Genomic DNA, 14,042 nt, shown 5'->3' with positions numbered 1-14,042 from the left:
TCAATTTGTGGATGGATGTAACTTCTTATCATCTCCATTGCAGGGCATGGCTGTCAAAGACACTTCCTGGGCCACTGTTCATATAGATTTGTTTGTTCTGTTCAGAAAGATAGGGGAGGAAAAATTCTGCTATTTCTCCATTAAAAGGACTGGAATAGTTAATGTCTGAAATAGTTTGTAGACAGCATTTCAAAAAAGAGATTGAAATGCTGGATAAGGGGAAGCACTTTGAAGACAGCCAAAAGAAAGCAAAAAGCATAATAGAAGAGGTTATTCAAGGTGACCTGACATCACTGTTCCTGAATGTGAAGGTAGCAGGTTAATAAAAAGTTCTTTTTCATTGGTTACAGAAACATAGCCACACAGTTCGACTGAATTTTAACTTGTTGGGGACAATGATGATTTCCCCTTCCACTCAGCCTTCGGGTTCACTGCTTCAAAAAGACCACCTACAAGTGTGAGTCCCATTAGAGCACAATAGTAGGGTCTGACTACAGCAAAGATATTTCCTTGAAAATATAGGTATATGCATGCATATACTGCCCACTCTGCAGATGTTTTGCCCTAATATCTACCAAAAGGGGCCAGGTGAGTGATCTCTTGGAGGGAGAGGTAAATTTAATTTCCAAAGGAGAAGTCCAATGACACAGCCAAATACCACTTGCAATACAGTACCACTGTGTAGGTATGAAAAGTCTTCCCAAGAAAATTTTCCAGGAATTTTTACCTAAAGAAAGGCTAAACCAGAAAATATTGCCAAATCTCCAGCATTCCCTATGAACATCAACTAGCTAGCAGTATGAGAGATTTGAGTGATTGTTTGAACCAAAGACAACTACAGAGTGTCCCACAAGGGAAAGCAAGCATTGCAACATCCATGGTTCAAAAACACCTTCAGGTAACTCATTATGAAGTTTCCATATTGCAAGGATGATGGAAAAATATCATGGTATGCCTGCATGCTGAACAAAATTGCTCTGGAGACCTTTAACTCGGCCAAAGACATATTTGCAAATGCCACAGATACTTTTTTGTCTCTGTGTGGTTTATGTAACATACATTTTGAACCCTTTTACATCAGAAGTATCTTGGTCATATATGGTGACTTTTAGAAAGCATTAAAATGTTGTCAGCTGTCTCAGACACAGGGAGACACAAGGACTCGAGGGACAAAGAAAAGCAGGAAACTAAAGCCAATGTTGGAGTAGTGTTCCCCACTCCTGTAACAGAAGTTACCATGGTAAAACAGACAAAGAGAAAGGACATTACTTCATATCACAAAAGATGTGGAGAGATCAAATACATTTCAGTGTTATTTCAAGCTTTATTTCTTTATTTCATGTTATGTATTTTTCTAAGAACTTATTTAAAAGATACTGTCTACAATGCACATTTTTCTTCTTGAGTGTCTGCTATTGAGTACAAGAGTAAAATAATTTCACAAGACTTCCACAAAAACAAACAGAAAACAAACAAACAAAACCCCAGCAACATTTCTCCTTCTCTTCCCAAAAGAAAACTCTCTACCTGCTTTTTTAGATTGTCTCAGAAATGTTTTTTTTTCTGGGTAAAGAACACAAGTAAACACAGATATTACTGCAGTTTCTGCAGTCACTTACGTCTTCTTTTCCAGAGATCATGAAGACTGGGATAATTACATTCTCCAAGAGGCAAAACAATTTATGAAAAAAAAAAAAAGAACTACACATATTCTTATTAAAAATTAAATAGGACTTTCATAATCAGCTGTTTCAAATATGTATGCATGAATAATGACAGCTAGAAACCAGTCTCTGCAGATTGCTCATGAAGACGGTGTGCAGCTGAAGTCAGGGTAAGAAAATAATCACAATAAAGAGCAGTTTCTTGGAGTTTTATGAGGTCGTTTGGCCTAGGCTAGATAAAAGTGAATATTTCTGCAATACCCTGTAACAAGAGGGAGAAAACAATTAAAATTTATCTTTTACAGTAAAAACAAAATTCAAAGTCAACTTCTCAGGGATTAAGTCCACTGGAAAATAAATTCTTCCTTTTCTTCCTACAGGTTTTAGCTTTTAATTATGTAAAGCCCTCACGAAGGGATTTCTATCTTTTTGTGAATTTAGTTCACAAAATGTCCTAATTATCTGCAGACATATTAATAACTCTTTGAACAGTATATTAACATAGCAGGCTGAAATGTGTTTTCAGAACAACAGTAAAACAAGGCTTAAAAAATACACCCATCTGTATTTCTTGTACAGTTCATATGTAAATACATTATTGGTATTGTAAATATGGTGAAAACAACAAAGGATCCAATGCATTGAACTCCTTCAGCTGTCCACAGGTTATAAAACCTGGTAGAACTGTGGACTGCAAAAAATAGCCATTTCTGCCCCTCCAGGGAATTGCCTTTATCTACACATTGTCATTTCTTTAGTGAATTTGAGTAAATTTTTAATAATAACTTCACTTCTTATAAAACTGAAAAGACAACTCATGGGAAACAATATTATTTAGATACGGTCTTCAGAATAAAGCCCTGCTGCAAAAATATTAACATAACTGTTGGAGTAGCAAATTATGAAGAAAGTCACATATCTAGATTTGTGGGAGAAGGGTTGGAAGCAAAGGGCTTTTAAAAGTTTGATTATTTAAAATTCCTTTTCATAAAATACCAGGTCTCAAAAAAATAGGAAAAGAGTTATGTCAGACGTATCGCCTAAGGAACAAATAATATTTGTCAGTTCCCGAAATTGCTTCAAAAGTGTCTAAGCCTAGAAGTAAAGGCTCTGCAGAAATGCTTGTATCAAAATTGAGAATTAGAGTAGGGAACCCCTTTTCAGAAAGGAACACAGATGCAGTGAGTCTTAAGAAAAGACATTTTAAAACAGAGGGCCTGATTTCTCTGATTCAGTAGTGGTGTTTTTACTGACAGCCTCCACTGACATGTATAGTGTCCCTTTTTGAAAAATAGTTGAAGAACACAGCCCATGACAGTATCCCGTTCACTTAAGAACACTGCAAGTTTACTAAGTCACCTCCTGCACCCCCAGCCACATTCCTCAGCTATTCAGCTTTATCCAGGCACAGTCTATGATGTAAAGAACATGGCTGTAGTGAAGTTTTAGCCTAAATATCAAGGCACTCCCTGAAGATGCGTTCAATGCCATCATCAACTCTTCTTACCTGTAATACATGTTCTGTGATTCTTTACAAAAATCATGTTTCAGATTAGGTATGTGCATTACATGGCCCCCAAACACAGAGTTGGAATGCATTTATTTTAAGATCTGTCCTCATATTGTTTCAAAATTAAACTACGTAAGTTGTCACCATTAAATGTCAAATTCAAAGCTAAATTGATACTGACATAGGTCCTAAAAAGAACAAACAAATTCATTATTCTTACCTTGCTCCTCCTTTACTCCAAGTAATCTGACTCCTGGATAAAAATAAAAAAATGCATTAGAACAGTACAATGTGCAATATAATCACATATTTATGCAAGGAATGATGGTTATCCATCTGTGTGGAGCTTTCTTGTTTATTTGAAGCCCTTTTGAAACTCCACTTAAAATAACAAGCAAACCCTTCTCCAAGATTCCAGTCCTCACAAGAAACATCTTTGATTTGAACTCTAAATAAACAGAAAGATGTATTGACTCAAGAGATAAACATATCTTGCTTCTGCTGAGGAAAAAAAAATCTAGAAGTATTTAAGATATCTTCAGATTCTTTAATCCTTAACCTCACACAATTTAAAAGAATGAGAAGTTCCTCCTGTTCCTGCCCAGACTGCCACTATTCTCATTTAGGATGAGATTCTCAAAGCAAAGAATGATTGAGCTTAAGACCAAGGCAGGGGAAACACATCTGCATATGACATTTGACAGCCCTGCCAGAGCTAAATCACTAAACTGAGCTATAGCCTGCCTGGACCCACTCATCTGAGATCCCTTTGTTGATGCTGATACTTCTGCTAAGTAGTTTCTATATTTTCTGCCATGAAGGACAAGCATGTTACTCTCAGTAAAAAGAAAAAACCCAACAAAGAAGAAAACAACTAGTTTTAGGAAACAAATTAATAACCTTTTCAAGTCAGATTGTAAATAGACTAACCAAGTTAAAGCTAAGTTAGCAAATGACATTATTCATTTAAAAAATATAACCATTGTGGATTGCATTCGGGACACTTTTTATATAAATATTATTTTCTCAATATTCCCATGTTAAGTAAAAACCTTTTCTTTGTTGTGGGAAAGCAGCATTTTTAGTGCAACTTGATCCTTCTGAAAGTATAATAAAGATGGATTGTTTACAAAAACCTGTGGCAAGCATGCTGGCCTTGTGACTTCAGGGGCCTTTGAATTGTGGCTCTTTTTGCCATGCAACAGTAAACTTCATGAGTTGTTCCCTCTTCAACTGGTCACAAATAACATAAATCAAGTGGTGGTTGAGACTCCAAAGAAACTTTCCCATGGGTCATGCTGCAAGAACTAAACAAAGTGCAAACCCACAGACCGTGTTTATTCAAAATAGTTTTATCCGTAAATCATATTACCTCAAAACAAATTTATGCAGCATCTTACTGAGTTCCTGTTCCTTTCTATGGGAAAGGAAGAGAATGGGGTTTCCTGTCCCACTACACCTGTATATTCAGGGCATAGTTGCTTTCCACAGCAAATATCTAGAATTATGCATTCACTGAAAGAGCGGAGTCAGCACTCAAGGGAGCATTTCTCATTCTTATGCATCACACTGGATAAAATGGAGACACGAGACAGGAAGATGTAGTATGTCACCTTGCCTTCTAGATTCTGGGTTTGCTATGGCTCAGAGAGTTTCAGCAAGACAACTAATATTTAATTAAAGAAGAGTAGACCGATAAATTTCATATGTTCACAATGTGACCTCTCCCCATTTACAGAATAAACAAAAGGGTATATGACAGTGCCCCATCTTCATGCAAAAAAATTAACAAAGTCTCTGTTACAGGCTTGCCATGCATTAGCTTTTGGTCTCTGCAAATCCTTATATACTTGGATATGGGCAAATCTCATGAGCCATTGAGTAACAAAATGTGCAACTATTTTAAACTGTTTTTGTAACAACAAAAGTGTTTTACTGATAATTTGTGCCATAACAGTGAAATAATACTGTCTCTCTTCTAAGTCCCAGATGAGTCATGATTAAATTAGGAAGAAATTCTTTATTGTGAGGGTGGTGAAGAACTGGAACAGGTTGCCCAGAGAAGCTGTGGATACCCCATCCCTGCAAGTGCTGAAGGCCAAGTTGGCTGGAGCTCTGAGCAACCTGGTCTTGTGGAAGGTGTCCCTGCCCGTAGCAGGCGGGTTGGAACTAGATAATTTTAAGGTCCCTTCCAACACAAACCATTCTGTGATTCCATGATATGATCTTTTTTATTAAACTTGGATATTGAAAGGACAATGGTAATTTTCTTATCCTCCTATCCTGAAAGGTTTATCCTTATGTCAAAGGCAGTGCAAAAGGCATTAAAACTTTCTTGATAGCATACAGCAAGATTTAGGACTTTCTCAAGGGTGCAATAGCTCACAGATAGAAGTGGAACTTCATTATGTTGTTTTCCCATTAAAAAAGGAAACTACATAGCCACTGAGAGAGTGTCCTGCCATTTATAATCAAAAAGGCAGGAAAAATTACAATCATGAAGATCCTTCTTGATATAACAGCTTATAAATATTCCTTATAAAACACAAAATGTCTGGAGGGCATTTGAATTAATGAAAACTCATTTCCTATTGCTTAGGGGACAATTGGACAATGTAACTGCTCTCCTGCCCTCTTCCCAGACATACACAATATATTCAGCCTCCTCCCCTTTTCTCCATGTCTTTTGTGATATCCATGTCCCTTTCTGAATCCCCTAGCCTCCAGGAAATCACGGCGGAGCTGCAGCTGCTCTGGAGCTGTGCCCACACTGATCCGCCAGAGGGCTGCAGTCAAACAATGCAGAGAATGCACCACCCCTTAGGGTGGGCACTGTTTAAGGTTGTTTCCTATGCTAGTCGCTGTTTTCACAAAACACACAGAAATTTAATTATCTCTGAGACTTATAATGCCTTTCAAATTTGGCTAAGATTGGCCAGCAACTGGAAAACCTTATTACATGCAGACAGCATGATCATACAAACTTCATTTCTTTAGGAAACCAGGCTAATAGAACTAACAGTGAAAATAGAGTAGGTACATCAACAATAGAGCACAACATTCAGTTTCTGTTAAGTGTGAAGTTGTCGTGACTGTAAAGAGCTCAAACAGGAAAAAAAATACAAGAGGGAAAGAGAACAAATATTTCCTCTTTGGTGCCACTGCACAGATGGAATAGGCTCGAAAATTACCTTCAGGTCTTTACTTTGGGAACCTTTTTACCTTCTTTTCATCTTAGTATATAGTCTGACCTGTTTCAGTTAGCTCCCTTGTAATGTAAAATGCCAGGCTGCAGACTACATGACTTGTAAGCCCTGCCTGGAGTTCAGCTCTATTTTTTTAAAATCCCAATGGAAAGGAGAAGAATCTTGGTATAATCAAAGACACTAAGATTGCTGCCTCCAGCCTATCTTTTGAGAGATTATTTTTCTTTCTTGTACTTGTTACCAATACTCATTTTTTAATTCCTATCCATTTTGACATATTCTTTCATATCTTAGTATTTTCCTGCTCTGTTCAGTCTTCAAATCTCAAGTTATAACAGAAAGGAAAAAAAGAACTAGCATTACCCAACAGAAGGCAGGCTCTTGGGAGTCATTAAGTAAATAACAGAGTAGGACAATCATCACTTCTATACATGGGGTTTTATTGCATTTGTGTTGATGCATTATTTGAATATATATATTTTTAAAAAACCTCACATGGATTGGCTGCATACATCACAGAGTCATCTGTTGTTAAAACTGTGCCTGGGCTGAGCACATTTATTTGCTGGTACCAACACGCGCCCTTTGAAAGAGGGCATGTGCATCTGGCTAAAGGCAAACCCTTGCCACCTCTGCCGACAATGGCAAGGTTCCCAGGGGTGAAGGCAGATGCTCTGATGGAGATTCTCAAGTAAGATGTTGGAAATCTTGGCTGTGTCACACATTTTCCTTGGAGTTTTTCAGGAAACAGTACACAAATAGGGATAAAAGACACAAAGTGTCCTTGTTGCCTTTGTTAACCAGGCACCCTCCAGCAGACTTTACCTTTCACACTTTCACTACATATCAGGTGGCTGTGTCCCACCTGCAGTCCCTAATTCTGCTATCTGCAGACATGCTGTCCTTCAGGAGGTGGCTCAGGCCTGCCATACACTGTGCTCTCTTACTCACACTCTTTAACAAGCCTGGACATCTGTAACTTGGCTTCCATCAGCTTCTGGACTGCCTGACGTGCTTTGTGCTCCAGATCAGTAAAGCTCACAGACCTGATGGGAGGTTGAGCTGGCATGTCCTGTGTCCTCTCACCAAGACCAAGAATCAGCACAAGCAAGGTTCCCGAACCCAGGGCTTGCCCAAAGCTTATAGTGATGAAGACAACCTTTTCCCACTTCCAGTGCATGGAAAATTCCAGTAGCAAGAATATCTGCTTTTTAACTATGCCTTGACTTCGGAGATGCTGGAACCAAACTCTTCCTGGTGTTCACTGGCTAACATACATATCCTCACCAATTAATCCAATTCAAGCTTTTATATTTTATCAGCTAAACACCTTTCTCTACATTGTCACACACACTAAATTCTCTTAGACTCTCATCATTTTACTTCTTGGTCTTCCTAACTCTTCTATTTCTGTACTAGGGTCCTTTCATCAATAGAATTTCAACCTATGGAAAATTCTATGATATGGAATACATATAATTTTTTTTTACACCAAAAAGTGCAATTCTAAACAACAATCACATTAATGTCTCATTAGAACAGTTGAAAAAATGAATGGATGTTGAATAGATTACAGTCAAGATATCTTTTCTTCAAAGAATCCCTACAAATACTGTTTTTAAATGTAGGTAGTTGAGCCTTCTTTGTCATAATTTTGTACAGCTAAAAAATGAACAGTTATACATGGAAATATATAGATAGATAAGATAGATAGATATACAGAGATGGGATTTTTTCCCTCTAACTTCAATACCATATTAAAATATTTACAGCATATCCAAGCATCTTTCATTTAAAGACTTTTAAAAAATCCCTAATGATTTCACTATCCTTGTTCTGAACTTAAGGAAGTACCTTGGATGTGGCTCCTTGCAGTGAGTACCTCACACACAAGGCCACTGAATTATGCTGCAAGAGCAGCTGTTCCTCCCTCCTCCTATTTGAACAGCTTATATTTTAGACAGAATTTCGTCTTGAAAGGTATTTAGGACAGCCAGCCAGGGCTGTAAGTTCTGTCAGGCAGGCTAAACACACATGGTCACACAATAGTGTCTGGAAAAAATGTCAACGTTTAAACAATCTCTTTGCTTTTCCATTCTCTACCAAAAAACTTACCAAGGTGTCATTATTGAGGTAGTCCAGTATATCCAGGGTGGTAGATGTTATTAGGCTGTGTTTTGTTTTGGAGTCGGTCCAGGAAAGCATTATTTACCCTTAAAGTACAATAAAAATAATTAATGGTGAAAGGCAGCTGAGAAGTTCACAAGCTATTGAAATTTAACATTCTGTGAGTGGCTTTCCCTTCCCATCTGTTCAGTGCCCATCTTCCTGTATTTTTCAAGCCTGTCCTGCATAACCATGTATGGGCATGAGATCAGGTGGACTTAATTTTCAATTCACCAGATGCATCCTTATCCTGGGATCAGCCTCTTGGTATTAAGAGGCACATCTTGGCTCCTGTTCATAATGCACCAAAATTCTCCATAGAAAGATGACCTGTGTACCACCACCCACCTTTTTAGGGAGGTTACATATTTTGACAAGTCACCTCAGGTAATCTTTCAGCCTTCAGTGCACAAGGAAAGTTTCTAGAAGTACTGATTTCATAATAAAAAATGGAAGAACCCACTTAAGCTTGTTACTAATAGAGACAATTTATGCAGCTGTCAACTTTCTCTACCATCCAGCTGTGAAATGCTAGCATTTTCTTGCACTGCTCTATCAATCTGGAACACATGGACAAATACAGTTTTCTTCAATCTGTTTTAAATATTTTCACATTGGGATTGTTCAGCATGAAGAAGAGAGGCCTGTGGGGTGACCTTACAGCAGTCTTTCAGTATCTAAAGTGGGCCACAAGAGAGATGGAGAAGGACTTTTTACAAGGGCATGTGATAAAGGGCAAGGGAGAATGGCTTTAGACTGAAAGGGGGTAGATTTAGATTGGATACTAGGAAGAAGTTCTTCACTATGAGGGTGCTGAGGCACTGGCACAAGCTGCCCAGAGAAGCTGTGCATGCCCCACCCCTGGAAGTGTTCCAGGTCAGGTTGGATGGGGCTTTGAGCAACCTGGTCTAGTGGAAGGTGTCCCAGTCCATGTCAGGGAGGTTGGAGGTAGATGACCTTTAAGGTCCCTTCCAACCCAAATCGTTCTATGATTCTTTGGAAAACTGTTTCTTTTTCTCTTTGATTACTGCTTAGGACTGACACACATGCTTAGACATGACTGTTGTTTTAATGTTTTACAATGGAGTTGGTAAGAATGAGATAAAAAGCAAAATACTGGGTTATTTCTGTCTAGGCATATGAGACGGTCGGAATTAAAAATCCTTCATTAACTTCTCTGGGTAATTATTTCAATGTCTTTGCTAAAGAAAAAAAAAATGAAAGCAGTCTGAAGAGTAGTTGCCTACAGAAGTATTTTTTTTTTTATATTTACATAATGATTAAAAAAAAAAAGAAACAAATGTTGTTTTTACTTTTGAGCCTGAGCATTGTTTCTTTTTACCAGCAGAAAACAAAGTTGAGAATAAAGATGTGCTTCAGGATAATGAAAAGTCAGTGAAGTAACAGAAGTGGAAGATGAGAACTGTTGAGCACAGAGAGGTCAAAGCAGTGGGGCACAGCCTGGGGCACAAAGAAATGCAGCTGCAGGAGGCCTTGCTGTGCTGCAGGTTCCATCTGAATCGATACCAAATCCCAGGTTTAGGTCTGTCTGCTAACCTCAGAGACAGTCAACTACAAGATGCAGCATGGACAAAGTAGACCATTCTATAATAAATAAAAATATAGCTATAAAAATAAATATATATATATATATCTGGGTTCATATACAGACACACAGATCAAGTGTGTCCCAGCTGAAGCTGGTAGTCATCCATAAAACTATTAATAGTTTCCTATCCTATGCTGATGGGATAAATAAAGTGAGAAAGGCACTCTGGGTCATACTGCATGCAGTGAGCAGTTGTAATCATGGATATTAGTGGCTCATTTGAAAGCAAAGCTAAACCAGAGATGAGGTCAGGGATCCTCATTGCAATAGTCTTCTAAAGAATGAGTGCCTGCAATTTTGAGACCCTTTCCAGGTGGAAATTCAATTCGAGTGTATTCTGCATTTTTTGCATCTTACCTCCTCTGTTCATTTTTAAGTGCTCTTGTCCTGGTTTCCTCTTCCTGCTTTTGTTTAAATTCCAGTAATTCAGCCTGGAAATGATAGAAGTGAAAAACAAAGAAACAAATAAACTAACTTACTTTTAATTAACATACTTATACTGCAAACCCTATTAATTCCACATGATGTTTACCTCAGTTAAAGTCAGAACTTCTCTCAGCAGCATTTTCCTTATGTGACAGCACTGTGTAAAAAACTGAGCTGTTTTTTCTGTTCAGAGTGTGGATAATTCTTTGTTTGTGGTTAAAAAAGTGGGAAGTTATAGTATTCAGACATTTACAGTCCTACATTTAAGGGGGTATGCCAGACACCAGTCTGCTTCCCTTTGTCCCAAAACACAGATTTAAATTTCCTGGTGGGTCAAAGGGGGACAAAAGCCAAAGTCAGGAGCAGACACAGCTGTCAAGCACACAGAGTAAGAAGGAGACATGTCCTTCACCTCCTGCCTATACAGAGTGCAAGCAGAAGATGAGATCTGGGCTATGTGATGTGGTGTGTCACCTCTGGAGCTTCCTTCAGGGTGAAGTGAGAAAATGGTACTTGTTGAAAATGGCATGGTGGAAACATATACAAGCCCCCAGCATTGAAACAGACTACCAGCCTTACGTAGTATTAAGGTATATAGAGAGTGTCAAAGGGAATTCTTTTCAGAGGAGGGTTTGCTCATGCAATTTTAGCCAGAACTGTGAAGAGACCACAGTTGGTATGACTCTGGTTTGTATGTGTGCTTGTTTGTCTAGCTCCTTCTGCCTGCAACACACCCAAGAAGTTGCAGATCTTTCTGCAAAGGATTTGGCTTGCAGGGCAAGGGGGAAGGCATAGGAACAGACCTGTCTTTCATATTTTCCATAGCAACTGCACAGCAGTAGGAATAGAAACTAAAAAAAAATGATGTGCTTAGATAAAAGCTTCAAGGACTGAATGGAACCACATGAGGTTTTTTTTTTAAATCAATTTAAGTGGAACATTAAGTAAAAACTATGCAATAAATGTATGGAGAAAATCAATAACTGAGAATGTGTTGTGTATCAATATTTGTCTAGCCCTAAAAGAAGAAACAGGATTAAGAAATAAAAAAGGCAACCTCAATTTTCACTATTTTAAATAACTATTCAACCTGAAAATTAAAACTTGGTATCTGACTTTCCAATATGTCGACTCCTCTCTTGGAGTAATGTTCTAAAATATATTGTGTGTATATGATGCAGTGTTCAAAGTGTACTGAAAATTTCTAAATCAAGCAATACATACTAAAACCTGTTCTGAAGAAAAAAAGGGAACTGACAATACCTACACATTTTATAGCTACACTGTGTTAGGAGGTGCACACAAGACAGAATTCACAATTACTTTAATAAATATTAGTTTGAAGTAGAAGCGAGCCAACATATACCTGAGGGACAATTATTGGAGCCCTTAAAATCCATATTATTTACAGTAGGTTTGTAAGTAGTGCACTACTCTGCACAACATGTAGCAGCAACTGTGAAGGCAAGGAGACCTTGGAACCACATAGCAAACAAGAGGAGCCTTAGAAGCAGCCAACACCTCCTTAGCAGCCCATGGAAATTGCTAAAGAGTCTACAGCTCTACACAAGTCCCTTAAACCAAACCCATGAATTAGGGGTGTGCTAATTTACATCTGTAGTTATTTTCTCTTTGGAAGGATCCATGTACAGACTACAACAGGAACCAGCCTTACACCCATCCAGGCTGTCTATTCAAAAATTTTTCATCAGTGTAGGTTCTGGGAATAAGCATATACCTGATGGGAAAGCAATGAAGAGACTCCCTTTTGCCCCATCTTTTTTTTCCCAGTATTATAGTTGTTAGAATACTATGAAATGAGGACACATCCCCAACATATAAAGAAAGATATCAGTGACAGGGAATGAGTAACTTCTCCAGTTCTAGAAGAAACTCAGTATTATGGAATTTGTTGTGCTAAAATTCTCCCACTGGGGAAGTAGCTTAACATTAATTTGGATGTTAGTAGCAGCAGAGGCACAGCAAGTAGCTCAGCACTTGCTCACATATTTTCAAATTATTTGCTAGATTTTCAAGTGCTGCCCTCCCTGTACTTTCACAGTCAAACCTGGAGCCAAGATAGGTAACTGCACAGTGCCATCACCTTTGACAAATGAACTTTATGTGGACATGGTACCCAAATCTATACCAGAGGGACTACACATTTCCGGCAGTGCATGATGCATATGCAGAATATGGAGTTCAAAGTTACAGTCATGGCATGCCTGCTTTTTAGACAATTCAAAACTCTTTAGTTAGGTAGTCAGCTACAATAGAGAGGCATGCTATAATTAACAGGAAACCTGAGCATTTCCACATCCCCATTTGAAAAAGCCCGGCCCATGGCCCTCAATTCTCTAGAAAGAGACAATTCAGAAAGATCATCCTTAATTCCTCAGTAAGATGACTTCTGCCTGCAAGAGAGTAAACTGGTTTCCTTAGCCTATGAAATCGGTTGCCATGGTCAAAAAACCCTCCGCACAATTATTCAAGTGGAGAGGTGAAAAGGAGCTTGTTTTCCAGATGCAAACAGTCTTGAACTCAGAAGATAATTGTTCTGTCCCTGTTCAAATTTTACAGCTTGACTCATCTCTCTCACAATATTTGAAAACAGTGACTGAATCACTTCTGCTAAAGAGAAGCTCTGTGCATAGGCTACAGGTAATCAGTGTATTTAATTATTTTCACAGCATGCAAAAATGATACAATATGTAAACTGTTAATGTATAATTACCTTCCTCCGTTGTTCTTGCCTCATTTCATCTAATCTTCTGTTTTCATCCTCTCGAAGAGCTTGCTTATAAGCATGGCTTCTTTTCTATTGTTCAGCAGAAAATAAAAGTATATTAGTGTGGTGAGAGTGGGACCAAACTCCCAAGCCTTATTCTCAAACTGTTATATGGGTAATTAACAAACACAAATGGTCAAATGATTCCAGTTACTTAAGAAACAGTTTAGTCTCAAGACTAGAATTTAAACAAGTGGCCTAGAGCCTCAGTCATTCTGTTTGGTTGAATGTCCACCTGTGCATCACACCCAGGTAGTCACAGCAAGCGCTATTCTCTGTCCCAGTGACAACCATAAAGATATCCTGAGCAGTCAGAAAACATAGTCGGGATATATGATAGTGAGATGGGGTATTCTGGGAAGAAAGAAAGTAATGAAAACATTACCAAGATGAAAAAAGAGAATGGAGGCCTTGTAGCAGAGGGGAACACAGGATTTTTTTTGTGGAGGTAGGGCAACAGGAGAGACCAAACCTGCTATTATTTGTGAGGCACCAAGACAATTGAAAATGCGAACTACCCATCATGAATAATGTAATAACTGTGCAATAGGTTTTCATTACAATAACTAGCCCTGGTCTTTCACAAGTTGTAATTGTTTGCAAAAAGCCACCCTACAATTAGGATCTTAGAGGATCCCTAGGATATTATACACTGGAACTTCTACTCTAAGGT

The 14,042-nt window shown here is 38.2% G+C and overlaps 1 protein-coding gene across 1 annotated transcript in view; it reads right to left on the bottom strand.

Annotated features, from left to right (window-relative positions):
• Positions 1-1,287: 1,287 nt before the first annotated feature.
• Positions 1,288-14,042, bottom strand: part of EPSTI1 (epithelial stromal interaction 1) — a 49,838-nt gene continuing 37,083 nt past the window's right edge. The window contains exons 8-12 of the mRNA XM_068182230.1: positions 13,316-13,399; positions 10,513-10,586; positions 8,496-8,593; positions 3,395-3,427; positions 1,288-1,926 (exon numbers count right to left, since the gene is read on the bottom strand). Coding sequence (XP_068038331.1) covers positions 8,506-8,593; positions 10,513-10,586; positions 13,316-13,399 — 246 coding nt within the window. The 3' untranslated portion in view covers positions 1,288-1,926; positions 3,395-3,427; positions 8,496-8,505. The remainder of the gene's footprint in view (positions 1,927-3,394; positions 3,428-8,495; positions 8,594-10,512; positions 10,587-13,315; positions 13,400-14,042) is intronic.

This window comes from Anomalospiza imberbis, chromosome 2 (assembly GCF_031753505.1).
Source record: "Anomalospiza imberbis isolate Cuckoo-Finch-1a 21T00152 chromosome 2, ASM3175350v1, whole genome shotgun sequence".
Taxonomy (NCBI): Eukaryota; Metazoa; Chordata; class Aves; order Passeriformes; family Viduidae; genus Anomalospiza; species Anomalospiza imberbis.
Note: the sequence above shows the minus strand (reverse complement) of the source record. Positions and strands in the feature narration are given on the sequence as shown.